At 38.0% G+C, this 14503-nt stretch overlaps 1 protein-coding gene across 9 annotated transcripts in view; it reads left to right on the top strand.

Moving 5' to 3' along the window:
* The window catches only part of LIPI (lipase I), a 78916-nt gene extending 65196 nt beyond the window's left edge, over positions 1-13720 (top strand). For 7 of the 9 annotated variants that reach the window (XM_081552617.1, XM_081552636.1, XM_081552625.1 and 4 more), the window contains one exon: positions 13132-13720. In XM_081552617.1, the coding sequence (XP_081408743.1) occupies positions 13132-13219 (88 nt within the window). In that variant the 3' untranslated portion in view covers positions 13220-13720. Of the gene's footprint in view, positions 1-12516; positions 12681-13131 lie in introns of all 9 variants that reach the window. The other 2 variants (XR_014072183.1, XR_014072182.1) reach the window with 2 other exon arrangements.
* The last annotated feature ends 783 nt before the right edge of the window (positions 13721-14503 follow it).

The following is a 14503-nucleotide window of genomic DNA, read 5'->3' as shown; positions in this document are numbered from 1 at the left end:
CTGGGTAGGATTGGGGGCAGGAGGAGAAGGGGACGACAGAGGATGAGATGGTGGGATGGCATCACCGACTCGATGGACATGGGTTTGGGTAGACTCCGGGAGTTGGCGATGGACAGAGAGGCCTGGCGTGCTGCAATTCATGGGGTCACAAAGAGTCGGACACGACTGAGCGACTGAACTGAACTGAACTGAGCATTTCCAGCAGACTAGCCTTTCAAACTTAGGGACTGAGAGGAATATTTGTAGTGGAGGTATCTGGGTGACTTCCTGAGAAAAGTTGAACTAAATCTACTTTAAAAATTTTTGCTTAATGAGTAAAATGTACTCTTTTCAGCATATAGTTCTATGAGTTTTAGTAAGCACATAGAGTCATGTAACCACCACCACAAATAATATACAGAACATTTTCATCAGTCACAAAAACTGCCTTGTGCTGTCCCTTTATTTCCAACACCCAAACCTACTGTAGCTCTAGCAACCTCTACACCTAGATTTGCCTTTTCCAGAACTTTATATAAATGGAATCATATGGTATGTTGCCTTCTAAATATTGCTTCTTTCATTTAGATTTAGACATTTAAAACTCACCCATGTTGTTGCTTATATCAATGGAATGTTACCGATACATAGTATTTCATTGTATGTGTATACCACAGTTCCTTTATCCTAGTTGGAGGAAAAATATAATTTGCTCATAATTTTTTATATCTGTCCAGGATAAAGCCAAAATAATATACTTACCTGCAGCTTAATATGTGAACCAAACTCATGGACATCACCAGATGGTCACCACCATAATCAGGTTGATTATATTCTTTGCAGTCAAAGATGGAGAAGCTCTATACAGTCAGCAAAAACAAGACCGGGAGCGGACTGTGGCTCAGATCATGAACTCCTTATTGCCAAATTCAGACTTAAATTGAAGAAAGTAGGGAAAACCACTAGACCATTCAGGTATGACCTAAATCAAATCCCTTATGATTTTACAGTGGAAATGAGAAATAGATTTAAGGGACTAGATCTGATAGAGTGCTTGATGAACTATGGACGGAGGTTCGTAACATTGTACAGGAGACAGGGATCAAGACCATCTCCATGGAAAAGAAATGCAAAAAAGCAAAACGGCTGTCTGAGGAGGCCTTACAAATAGCTGTAAAAGAAGAGAAGTGAAAAGCAAAGGAGGAAAGGAAAGATATACCCATTTGAATGCAGAGTTCCAAAGAATAGCAAGGAGAGATAAGAAAGTCTTCCTCAGCGATCAATGCAAAGAAATAGAGGAAAACAACAGAATGGGAAAGACTAGAGATGTCTTCAAGAAAATTAGAGATACAAAGGGAACATTTCATGCAAAGATGGGCTCAGTAAAGGACAGAAATGGTATGGACCTAACAGAAGCAGAAGATACTAAGAAGAGATGGCAAGAATACACAGAAGATTGTACAAAAAAAGATATTCATGACCCAGATAATCATGATGGTGTGATCATTCACCTAGAGCCAGATATCCTGGAATGTGAAGTCAAGTGGGCCTTAGAAAGCATCACTACAAACAAAGCTAGTGGAGGTGATGGAATTACAGTTGAGCTATTTCAAATCTTGAAGATGATGCTGTGAAAGTGCTGCACTCAATATGCCAGCAAATTCGGAAAACTCAAAAGTGGCCTCAGGACTGGAAGAGGTCAGTTTTCATTCCAATCCCAAAGAAAGACAATGCCAAAGAATGCTCAAACTACCGCACAATTGCACTCATCTCACACGCTAGTAAAGTTATGCTCAAAATTCTCCAAGCTAGGCTTCAACAATATGTGAACCATGAACTTTCAGATGTTCAAGCTGGTTTTAGAAAAGGCAGAGGAACCAGAGATCAAATTGCCAACATCCGCTGGATCATCGAAAAAGCAAGAGAGTTCCAGAAAAACATCTATTTCTGCTTTATTGACTATGCCAAAGCCTTTGACTGTGTGGATTACAATAAACTGTGGAAAATTCTGAAAGAGATGGGAATAACATACCAGCTTACCTACCTCTTGAGAAACCTGTATGCAGGTCAAAACAAGATTTACTATTGGACATGGAACAATAGACTGGTTCCAAGTAGGAAAAGCAGTATGTCAAGGCTGTATATTGTCACCATGCTTATTTAACTTATATGCAGTATACATCCTGAGAAACTCTGGGCTGGAAGAAACACAAGCTGGAATCAAGATTGCCAGGAGAAATACCAATTACCTGAGATATACAGATGACACCACCCTTATGCAGAAAGTGAAGAGGAACTTAAAAGCCTCTTGATTAAAGTGAAAGAGGAGAGTGAGAAAGTTGGCTTAAAGCTCAACATTCATAAAACTAAGATCATGACATCTGGCCCCATCACTTCATGGGAAATAGATGGGGAAACAGTGGAAACAGTGCCAGACTTTATTTTTTGGGGCTCCAAAATCACTGCTGATGGTGATTGTAGTTATGAAATTAAAAGACATGTGCTCCTTGGAAGGAAAGTTATAACCAACTTAGATAGCATATTGAAAAGCAGAGACATAACTTTTCCAACAAAGGTCCGTCTATTCAAGGCTATGGTTTTTCCAGTAGTCATGTATGGATGTGAGCGTTGGACAGTGATGAAAGCTGAGCGCCAAAGAATTGATGCTTTTGAACTGTGGTGTTGGAGAAGACTCTTGAGAGTCCCTTGGACTGCAAGGAGATCCAATCAGTCCACCCTAAAGGAGATCAGTCCTGGGTGTTCATTGGAAGGACTGATGTTGAAGCTGAAACTCCAATACTTTGGCCACCTCATGCGAAGAGTTGACTCATTTTAAAAGACCCTGATGCTGGGACAGATTGGGGGCAGGAGGAGGAGACGACAGAGGATTAGATGCCTGGATGGCATCACCGACTCGATGGACATGAATTTGAGTAAACTCTGGGAGTTGGTGAAGGACAGGGAGGCCTGGCGTGCTGTGTTTCATGGGGTTGCAAAGTGTCAGACATGACTGAGCGACTGAACTGAACTGAACTGAATTTTTCATTTATCTTAAATACCTAGAGATTGTAAGGTCATATTGTGAGTGTTGTGGCTTCCCTGGTGGCTCAGATCGTAACACTCTGCCAGCAATGCAGGAAACCCAGGTTTGATCCATGGGTTGGGGACAATCCCCTGGAGAAAGGAATGGCTACCCACTCCAGTATTCTTGCCTGGAGAATTCCAGGGACAGAGAAGCCTGGTGGGCTACAGTCCATGGGGTAACAAAGGGCCAGACATGACGGAGCAACTAACATGTTCACTTTTCACATTCACTGTGAGTGTATGTTTAATCTTATAAGCAACTGCCGACTGTTTTCCAAAATGACTGTATGTTTTGCATCCCCACTGGCTCTTACCAGAGTTCCATTCCTCTCTTACACCCAAAATTGCACCTTCACCAGTTTTTTGTTGTTGTTTTTGCTATTCTAATACTTGTGTAGAAAACAAAAACACTTCTGTTCACTATGTTTTTAACTTGTATTTCTCAAATGACAAATGATGTTGATGACCTCTGCCATTTAACTGAGGGTATCTGCATCTTTAAATTTAATGTAATTGTAGGTACAGTTGGGTTTAAGTCTGCCACCTTGCTATTTTGTTGTCTGTTTTCCCATCTTTTCTTTGTTCCCATTTTCTCATTGTCTGCCTTTTGGATAATTGAGGAGTCTATGATTCTATCTAGAGAAGGACATGGCAACCCATTACAGTATTCTTGCCTGGAGAATCCCAAGGACAGAGGAGCCAGGCAGGCTATAGTCCACAGGGTTACGCAGAGTCGGACATGACTGAAGCAACTTAGCACGCATGCTTATGATTCCATTGAATCTTCTTTATCAGTGGAAGAAGTTGATTATTTAGTGGTTTATATGGAGTTATATTATAATCTTCATTTTATCACAGTCTACCTCAAGTCAATTTTACCACTTCACATATAACATGAAGACCTTACAGTAGTATACTTCCATTTCTCTCTTGTGCTGTTCTTGGCATATATTTTATTTCTACGTATGCTAAAATCTCTACAAAGTGCATCACTTTTCTTTAAAGAGATATTTCTATTAAAATACATGAATAATTAGAAAGTCTTACATATTTTTTCCATGCATTTACCATTTGTGGTGTAGTTCTAACCCTTATTAGATGCATATTTTCATCTTGTACAGTTTGTGTGTGTTAGTCGCTCAGTCATGTCTGACTCTTTGCGACCCCATGGACTGTAACCCACCAGGCTCCTCTGTCCGTGGGATTCTCCAGGCAAGAATACTGGAGTGGGTTGCCATTCCCTTCTCCAGGGGATCTTCCCGACCCAGGGATTGAACCCGGGTCTCCTGCATTGCAGGCAGATTCTTTACCACTAGGCCACCTGAGACAAAAGGAACTCCTTTAAGATTTTTTTGTAAGATCTGATAGTTGTGAATGCTTTCAACTTTTGTGTGTTTTTATGATGTCTTTATTTTTAAAGAAAATTTATCTGGGTATAGAATTCTACTTTGACTTTCAATACTTTAGGGATGTTAGTGTGCTGTCTTAAATCATGCATTGAGTTTAATGAGAAATTTATTACTATCCTTCCTTTGTTGCTATGAAGAAAATAAAACTCTTTTCTGTGACTGGTTTTAAGATTTTCTCCTTATCACAGATTTTAAGCAGTTTAATTCCATGTGACTTGTTGAAATTTTTTCCATACCTCTTGTGATTAGTGTTTGATGACCTTTTTTGGATCCATGGGTTTATAGATTTCATCAGATTTTATCTAAACTTTTCACTTATTTTGAAATATCTCTTGCTGTGTCCCTACTCTCTAGTATCTCTTTGGGGACTTTAATTTCAAATTTATTAGGTTATCTGAAGGTGTCCCACTGTTCACTGATGCTCTGTGAATTTTTAAATTTAATTTTCTCCCTGCATTTCATTTTGAATGTTTCTCTTTCTATGTCTTCAAGTTCATTATTCTTTTCTTCTGCAATGTCTAAGCTGATATTTAACCATTATAGGGCATTCTTCATCTCAGATACTGTAGTTTTCAATTATGGATGTTTCATTTTAATCTTTGAATATGTTTCATGTCTCTACTTACCTATTTGAACACATGAAATACAATTATAGTAACTCTTTCAATACCTTTACTATCAGAACCACCAGGGAATTGCCATCTGTTGGATCATAGAGAAAGCAAGAGAATTCTAGAAAAATGTGTACTTCTGCTTCATTGACTATGCTAAAGCCTTTGACTGCGTGGATCACAACATACTGTGGAAAATTCTTAAAGAGATGGGAATACCAGACACCTTACCCTCTATGAAAACTGTATGCAAACCAAGAAGCAAGAGTTTGAACTGGATTTGAAACAACAGACTGCTTCCTAATTGGTAAAGGAGTAGGTCAAGGCTACAAAGAATATAATCAGATTTCTCTGTTGAACATCTGGTGATGTCCATGTGTACAGTCTCCTCTTGTGTTGTTGTTGTTGGAAGAGGGTGTTTGCTATGACCAGTGCGTTCTCTCGGAAGAACTCTATTAGCCTTTGCCCTGCTTCATTCTATACTCCAAGGCCAAATTTGCCTGTTATTCCAGGTATTTCTTGACTTCCTACTTTTGCATTCCGGTCCCCTATAATGAAAAGGACATCTTTTTTGGGTGTCAGTTCTAGAAGGTCTTGTAGGTCTTCATAGAACCTTTCAACTTCAGCTTCTTCAGTATTACTGGTCGGGGCACAGACTTGGATTACCATGATATTGAATGATTTGCCATGGAAACGAACAGAGATCATTCTGTCGTTTTTGAGACTGCATCCAAGTATTGCATTTCGGACTCTTTTGTTGACTATGATGGCAACTCTATTTCTTCTAAGGGATTCTTGCCCACAGTAGTAGATATAATGGTCATCTGAGTTATATTCACCCATTCCGGTCCATTTTAGTTTGCTGATTCCTAAAATGTCAACGTTCACTCTCGCCATTTCCTGTTTGATCACTTCCAATTTGCCTTGATTCATGGACCTAACATTCCAGGTTCCTGTGCAATATTGCTCTTTACAGCACCAGACCTTGCTTCCATCACCAGTCACATCCACAACTGCATGTTGTTTTTACTTTGGCTCCATCTCTTCTTTCTTTCTGGAGTTATTTCACCACTGATCTCCAGTAGCATATTGGGCACCTGCCAACCTAGGGAGTTCATCTTTCAGTATCCTATCTTCTTGCCTTTTCATACTGTTCATGGGGTACTCAAGACAGAAATACTGAAGTGGTTTGCCATTCCCTTTTCCAGTGGACCACGTTTTGTCAGAACTCTCCACCATGACCCGTCTGTCTTGGGTGTCCCTACACAGTGTGGCTCATAGTTTCATTGAGTTACACAAAGCTGTGGTCCATGTTATCAGATCGAACCCAAGAAAAAGAAATGCAAAAAAGCAAGCTCTCTGAGGAGGCCTTACAAAAAGCTGTGAAAAGAAGAGAAGCGAAAAGCAAAAGAGAAAAGGAAAGATATACCCATTTGAACACAGAGTTCCAAAGAATAGCAAGGAGAGATAAGAAAGCCTTTCTCAGCCATCAGTGCAAAGAAATAGAGGAAAACAATAGAATGAGAAAGATTAGAGATCTCTTCAAGAAAATTAGAGATACCAAGGGAACATTTCATGCAAAGATGGTCTCTATAAAGAACAGAAATGGTATGGACCTAACAGAAGCAGAAGATATTAAGAAGAGGTAGCAAGAATACACAGAAGAACTGTACAAAAAAGATCTTCATGACCCAGATAATCATGATGTTGTGATCATTCACCTAGAGCCAGACATCCTGGAATGAGAAGTCAAGTGGGCCTTAGGAAGCATCACTATGAAGGCAGGAATACTGCCTGGAATACAACTGGAATTCCTATTTCTAACCCTAAAAGATGATGCTGTGAAAGTGCTGCACTCAGTATGCCAGCAAATTTGGAAACTCAACAGTGGCCACAGGACTGGAAAAGGTCAGTTTTCATCCCATGCCCTAAGAAAGGCAATGCCAAAGATTGCTCAAACTACCGCACAATTGCACTTCTCTCACACACTAGTAAAGTAATGCTCAAAATTCTCCAAGCCGGGCTTCAACAATATGTGAACCATGAACTTTCAGATGTTCAAGCTGGTTTTAGAAAAGGCAGAGGAACCAGATATCAAATTACCAACATCCACTGAATCATCAAAAAAGCAAGAGAGTTCCAGAAAAACATCTATTTATGCTTTATTGACTATGCCAAAGCCTTTGTGTGGATCACAATAAACTATGGAAAATTCTGAAAGAGATGGGAATACCAGACCAACTGATCTGCCTCTTGATAAACCTGTGTGCAGGTCAAGAAGCAACAGTTAGAACTGGACATGGAACAACAGACTGGTTCCAAATAGGAAAAGGAGTGCGTCAAGGCTGTATATTGTCACCATGCTTATTTAACTTATATGCAGAGTACATCATGAGAAATGCTGGGCTGGATGAAGCACAAGCTGGAATCAAGATTGCTGGGAGAAATATCAATAACCTCAGATATGCACCACCCTTATGGTAGAAAGTGAAGATGAACTAAAGAGCCTCTTGATGAAAGTGAAAGAGGAGAGTAAAAAAGTTGGCTTATAGCTCAACATTCAGAAAACTAAGTTCATGGCATCCGGTCCCATCACTTTAGGGCAAATAGATGGGGAAACATTGGAAATAGTAGCAGACTTTATTTTCTTGGGATCCAAAATCACTGCAGATAGTGACTGCAGCCATGAAATAGAAAAACAAAAACAAAAACAAAACTTACTCCTTGGAAGGAAAGTTATGACCAACCTAGACAGCATGTTAAAAAGCAGAGACATTACTTTGCCAACAAAGGTCTGTCTATTCAAGGCTATGGTTTTTCCAGTAGTCATGTATACATGGATGTGAGAGTTGGACTGTGAAGAAAGCTGAGTGCCGAAGAATTGATGCTTTTGAACTGTGGTGTTGGAGAAGACTCTTGAGAGTTCCTTGGACTGCAAGAAGATCCAACCAGTCCGTCCTAAAGGAAATCATTCCTGAATGTTCATCGGAAGGACTGATGTTGAAGCTGAAACTCCAATACTTTGGCCACCTCATGCGAAGAACTGAATCACTGGAAAAGACCCTGATTCTGGGAAAGATTTAAGGCATGAGGAGAAGGGGATGACACAGGATGAGATGGTTGGATGGCATCACTGACTCAATGGGCATGAGTTTGAGTAAACTCCAGGAATTGGTGATGGACAGGGAGGCCTGGCGTGCTGCAGTCCATCGGGTTGCAAAGAGTTGGCAACAACTGAGCGACTGAACTGAACTGATATCAAGGCTGTAGACTGTCACTCTGCTTGTTTAACTTACATGCAGAATACATCATGCAAAATGCCAGGCTGGTTGTAGCACAACCTGGAATCAAGATTGCTGGGAGATATATCAATAACCTCAGATATGCAGATGATACCACCCTTATGACAGAAAGCAAAGAGGAACTAAAGAGCCTCTTGATGAAAATTAAAGAAGAGAGTGAAAAAGTTGGATTAAAAGTCAGCATACAAAAACTTAAGATCATGGCATCAGGTCCTATCACTTCATGGCAGATAGATGGGGAAACAACAGAAACAGTGGCTGACTTTATTTTTCTGGGCTCCAAAATCACTGCAGATGGTGACTTCAGCCATGGAATTAGAAGACGCTTGCTTCTTGGAAGAAAAACTATGGAAAACCTAGACACCATATTAAAAAGCAGAGATAGTACTTTGTCTACAAAGGTTCATATAGTCAAAGCTATGGTTTTTGCAGTGGTCATGTATGGATGTGAGAGTTGGACCATAAAGAAAGCTGAGTAACGAAGAATTGATGCTTTTGAGCTGTGGTGTTGGAGAAGACTCTTGAGAGTCCCTTGGACTGCAAGGAAATCCAACTAGTGCATCCTAAAGGAAATCAACTCTGAATATTCATTGGAAGGACTGATGCTGAAGCTGAAGCTCCAGGACTTTGGCCACCTGAAGGGAAGAGCTGACTTACTGGAAAAGACCCTGATGTTGGGAAAGATTGAAGGCAGGAGGAGAAGAGGGTGACAGAGGATGAGATGGTTGGATGGCATCACTTTTTCAATGGACATGAGTTTAAGCAAGCTCCAGGAGATAATGAAAGACAGGGAAGCCTGGTGTGATGCAATCCATGGGGTCGCAAAGAGTCAGACACAACTTAGCAACTGAACAACAACAACAACAACGTCTTTGCTGCTTCTCACATCTGTGCTAGCTCTTGGTTGATTTCAGTTGGTTGCCTTCACATGGGTCAATTGTCCTGCTTTTTTGCATGCTTGGTCATTCTTGATTAGATGCCAGACACTGTGTATTTTATCATGTTAGGTGCTCCATATTTTTGTATTCTTATTAGGAAGATTGGTTCTTTCAGGTTCTGCTTTCAAAGTTTTTTAGGTAGGACTGGAATCATGCCAACTTTATGGGTAATTATCCCCACTACTAAGGCAAGATTGTTCTATTCTCTTTACTCAGTGACCTGCAGGTAGGAACAGATACCTTTGTTAGTGCTAGGAACCTTATCCTAAGTAACTTTTTAAAAGAACATTAGATGCATAAATGTGATATGTTGTACAAAAGCCTTAGGGGAGACATTTTAGAAATAAAGAAGCATGTATATTTCTTGTATTTTGTAAAATATATATGGATTAAAATTAAAAACTAATTATATTTAAATTTTAGAGAAATTTTTTAATCCTTGGATTTCTTCTGTATTTTTACTGAAGTTTATACTTTATCAGTGTACCGTGCTCATTTCTGCTAATTTGTGGTAAACAAAGCTTTAGAAATGCAAAATCCAATGCTTTTTTTTTTTTTTTTTTAATAAATTTATTTATTTTAGTTGGGGGCTAATTACTTTACAATATTGTAATAGTTTTTGCCATACATTGACATGAATAACATTAAATATTCTTATTCCTATAATATTTCAACATACATCACATATTTTTTCTAATTATACCGTTAAAATTTTTTTTATCCTGGGGATAAGGAACTATTAATAACATAGGATAAATGATCTCAATATTAGAGTCTCCTGGCAATAGAACTATATAGGTTTTCACAATGTAAAAACAGGAAAATTAATTTTCCTCATATATTTTGATAAAATTTAACTTTGGAAACTACAATGAACCTGACCAAATTGTTTTATAATGCTGTGGATGCTTTATAAAATGTGGAATATTTAATAAAAATATGCATTTAATATATTGATCATATGTCAATAGTAATAGGATTATGAGCTTTCATTTTATTGTAGAAAATAAGTGAAAACACACTTGTTTTAAGGTTGTATTAAAAGTATGTTAGTAGGACAATTACTTGATGACAGATACAATTTATTATTAGGTTGATGCAAAAGTAATTTCAGTTTTGCGTTGTTGAACTTTGCCATTTGATATTGGCGTACATTCTTAAATAAATGTAATTATGTTATACATCATTTTAATGCACATTTCTCACCTTATTTATTTATATTTTTGCTAATGATTTTATATTTAGTTTAGACTAGGGAAATTATGTTAGACAGAAAGTAATTCAAGCGATTTTCTTATTTGAGTTCAAAATGGGTCAGAAAGCAGCAACATCAACACGTTTGGCTCACGAACTGCACCAACATACAGTGCAGTGATGGTTCAAGAAGCTTTGCAAAGGAGACGAGAGCCTTGAACATGGGGAGTGTAGTGGCCAACCATAGGAAGTTGACAACAACCAATTGAGAGCCATCATCAAAGCTGATCTACTTACAACTGCACAAGAAGTTGCTGAAGAACTCAGCTTTGACTGTTCTATGGTCGTTTGGCTTTTGAAGCAAATTGGAATGGTGAAAAAGCTCAAAAAAGTGGATGCCTCTTGAGCTGACTGAAGATTAAAATAATTGTCCTTTGAAATGTTGTCTTCTCTTATTCTATTCAATAATGAACCATTTCTCAATCAGATTTTGACATGCAATGAAAAGTGGATTTTATATGACAACCAGTGACTATCAGCTCAGTGTTTAGACCAAGAAGAAGCTCCAAAGCACTTCCCAAAGCCAAATTTTCACCAAAAATGGTCTGTTTGGTGGTCTGCTGCCTGTCTGATCCACTAAAGATTTCTGAATCCCAGCAAAACCATTACATGTGAGAAGTATGCTCAGCAAATGGATGAGATGTACCGACAACTGCAATGCCTGCAGCCAGCATCGGTCACCTGAAAGGGCCCAGTTCTCCATGACAATGCCTGACCCACATCACAAAACAAATGCTTCAAAAGCTGAAGAAATTGGGTTACAGAAGTTTCTCCTCACCCACTATGTGCACCTGACCTCTCGCCAACCGACTGCCACTTCTTCAAGTGTCTCAACAACTTTTTGCAAGGAAGACACTTCTACAACCAGCAGGAGGCAGAAAATGCTTTCCAAGCGTTCACTGAATACTGAAGCATGGATTTTTATGCTACAGTAGTAAACAAACTTATTTCTCATTGGCAAAAGTGTGTTGATTTTAATGGTTCCTGTTTTGTTTAATAAAGATGTGTTGGAGCCTAGTTACAGTGATTTAAAATTCACAGCCTGAATCCGCAGTTACATTTTCACCAACCTGATAATAAATCTGACACCCTTGTCTATGACAACTTAAAGCTGAGGTGAATCAGGGACATCCAGACCATTGAAGGCTCACTAAGTGAAGAAAGTCTTTAATTTAGCAAGCTAAATTAAAAATTGACATAAGAATATATGCATTTGTTAGGGGAAGTGTTAAAGTCATTCTTCCACTTAATAATGGAGAAAGGATTATGTCTGATTTTTCAATTACATTCTGGTCTCTGACAATTTACCACAAAGCTACTTTTGCTAATATCTAAGAATCTTTTAAGATTGAAGTACTGATATTTCACACTTCTATACTATTAAATTTTCAAATGTATTTATTACTTCAAGTGGAAAAATTCTGTAATAGTCTATAACAGCTTTTATAATTAAAGAGAAATGTGTCCATATTTTATTACCTTTCAAGTATTATCAGATATAGGAAGTTGATTTAAAATGGAAGAATTTAACCTAACAATAATGTTGAATATTTTAAAATGTGTTTAGTCATGTCTCAAGTTAGAAGAAGATCGGGAGCAATATATCTCAATCTAGAGTAGTGCACGTGTCAAATAAGGGTGAGCTACCAGCACCTGTGCAGTTGAATTGTCCCCCTTTCCTTGATTAAATTAGTATGGCTGATACTGGAAATTTCCATTTATTTCTACCATTTTTTTCCTTTAGCTCCTTTCCTCAACTTTGACCAATCTTTGTTTATTTTAGTTGATTACTTTTTTGAGGGTTTCAAGATATTAACAAGAAAATAAATTACTGGACATGATTCACCACAGTGACTTGAATTCTCAGAAATCTTGAAATACTGAATACACAATTTCTCCAAGATATAGAATGATTTAAATGTTATTATTTCCATTTTAGCAGGTGACAGAGGCTTGATTAAATATTTTGGCAAAATTGTCTGTGAATTCAGACAATTTCTCACTCTTCCATGGTGGCTATCATGACAGAAGAAGTGGCCTAGCCACTAAGCGTTGAGTTCAGTTTTCAGCTGTTTCAGTATCCCAAAATATTTCCCATTCAGTGTAAGTATTCCAGTGAAGCAGCGAAGAGAGAGGATGTTGAAGTACAGAGAATTTTTTCTTACAAATATTATGTCTATTCATCTCTACACAGACAAATGAGATGGAGCAGAAATGATCCTATAGGTTTTTTTCAACTCCCTGCTTTTAGAGAACTCGTTAGTTATAGGCATGTGCTATGCTTAGTCCATGTCCTACTCTTTGTGACCCCATGGAGTATAGCCTGGCAGGCTCCTTTGTCCATGGGGATTCTCTAGACAAGAATACTGGAGTGGGTTGCCCTGCCCTCCTCCAGGGGATCTTCCCAACCCAGGGATCGAACCCAGGGATCGATCACGCATTGCAGGCAGATTCTTTACTATCTGAGCCAGTTATAGGCATAGGATCTTCTAATATTTATGAGAAGAAAATAAACTTTGTTGTTTTACTAACAGTTATTTTTTCTCTTTCACAGACCACCACTATGCATCTATAATTTTGTACTTAAAGAAAGCAAGGAACTATTTCTCAGTCCAAGCACATGCAAACCACATGAAATATAAAATGCCTTCATCCGTCAAATGTAACAGCTTGTTTGTGAATTGAAAAACTTGTAAATGGAAACAATGCAATTAGTATTTCTTTTAGACTGCATTGTTCAATCTGAAATTTGTATATTTCTTCTTGTAAAAGTTTTTAAGAATCAAAAATATAGAATAGTTTAAGATGCATATCATAAAGCATTCTGAATATATTTTAAAGCTGTTTATTTCTGTTTACCTTAATCAAATGTTTCTCTTTGAATGTTTCCCTTTTTTACTTATTATTAACAGATAAAATGTCTTTAGAAAAAAAAGAAGCTTATTGCTTCAACACACTATCTAAATAGTATCATTCTCCACTCAAAATGCAGTAATGAAATAAATGAATTTTTTTTAAATGTGTAAATTTTGAGAAGTTCCTTGGATTCATGTAAATCCTGTAAACAGAAATATACCTGTTTAGTGATCCATTTGGCATTTTATAATGCTTTTTAAATAAAGGCTTTGTTTCATGGAGCACAATAATCTGTGGGCCCATAATCATTAATGTCAGATCTGGGGTCTACCACTTTTTCACTTACTAATGGTGTGATCATGAATAACAAAATTTACCTCAGAATATTTCAGGCACCTAAAAATTTCTGTGAATATTGATTCAACACTTTGACTAGTGTCTGCCCATAATGATAATAAAAATAACAGCTAACACATGCATCACTGTATTCTTGGCCCAGTTAATACTTTATGTATATATATATATATATATGTGTGTGTGTGTATATATATATATATATATATATATATATATATTTAATCCCTACAGAAACCTTCTGAGATTGGCCTTGTTATCTCCACTGATGAATAAACTGAGACATAGAAATGTTAACTAACTTACCCAGGATTGTGTACAAAACCAAAATCGAAACCTAAGTCTCTTGAGTCTGCGGTTTTTAACCCCTATTCATGTTTCTCCAGGCTTCCCTGGTGGATCAGTTGGTAAAGAATCTGCCCACACTGCGGGAGACCTGGATTCCATCCCTGGGTTGGGAAGATCCCCTGGAGAAGAGCATGGCAACCAACTCCAGTATTATTGCCTGGAGAATCCCCATGGACAGAGCCTGGTGGGCTACAGTCCATGGGGTCACAAAAAGTCAGACATGACTGAGTGACTTTCACTTCACATGTTTCTCCAAAGTTCAATACATGTTAATTGTGATATTTATAAATGATCACTTTTGAAATACAGTCATCCCTAGGTATCCTTGGGAGATCGGTTCCAGGACCCACGACAAACACCAAAATCCG

The sequence above is a fragment of the Giraffa tippelskirchi genome, chromosome 2 (genome assembly GCF_054371585.1).
Source record: "Giraffa tippelskirchi isolate mGirTip1 chromosome 2, T2T-mGirTip1v1.2.pri, whole genome shotgun sequence".
In the NCBI taxonomy this organism is placed as follows: domain Eukaryota; kingdom Metazoa; phylum Chordata; class Mammalia; order Artiodactyla; family Giraffidae; genus Giraffa; species Giraffa tippelskirchi.
Note: the sequence above shows the minus strand (reverse complement) of the source record. Positions and strands in the feature narration are given on the sequence as shown.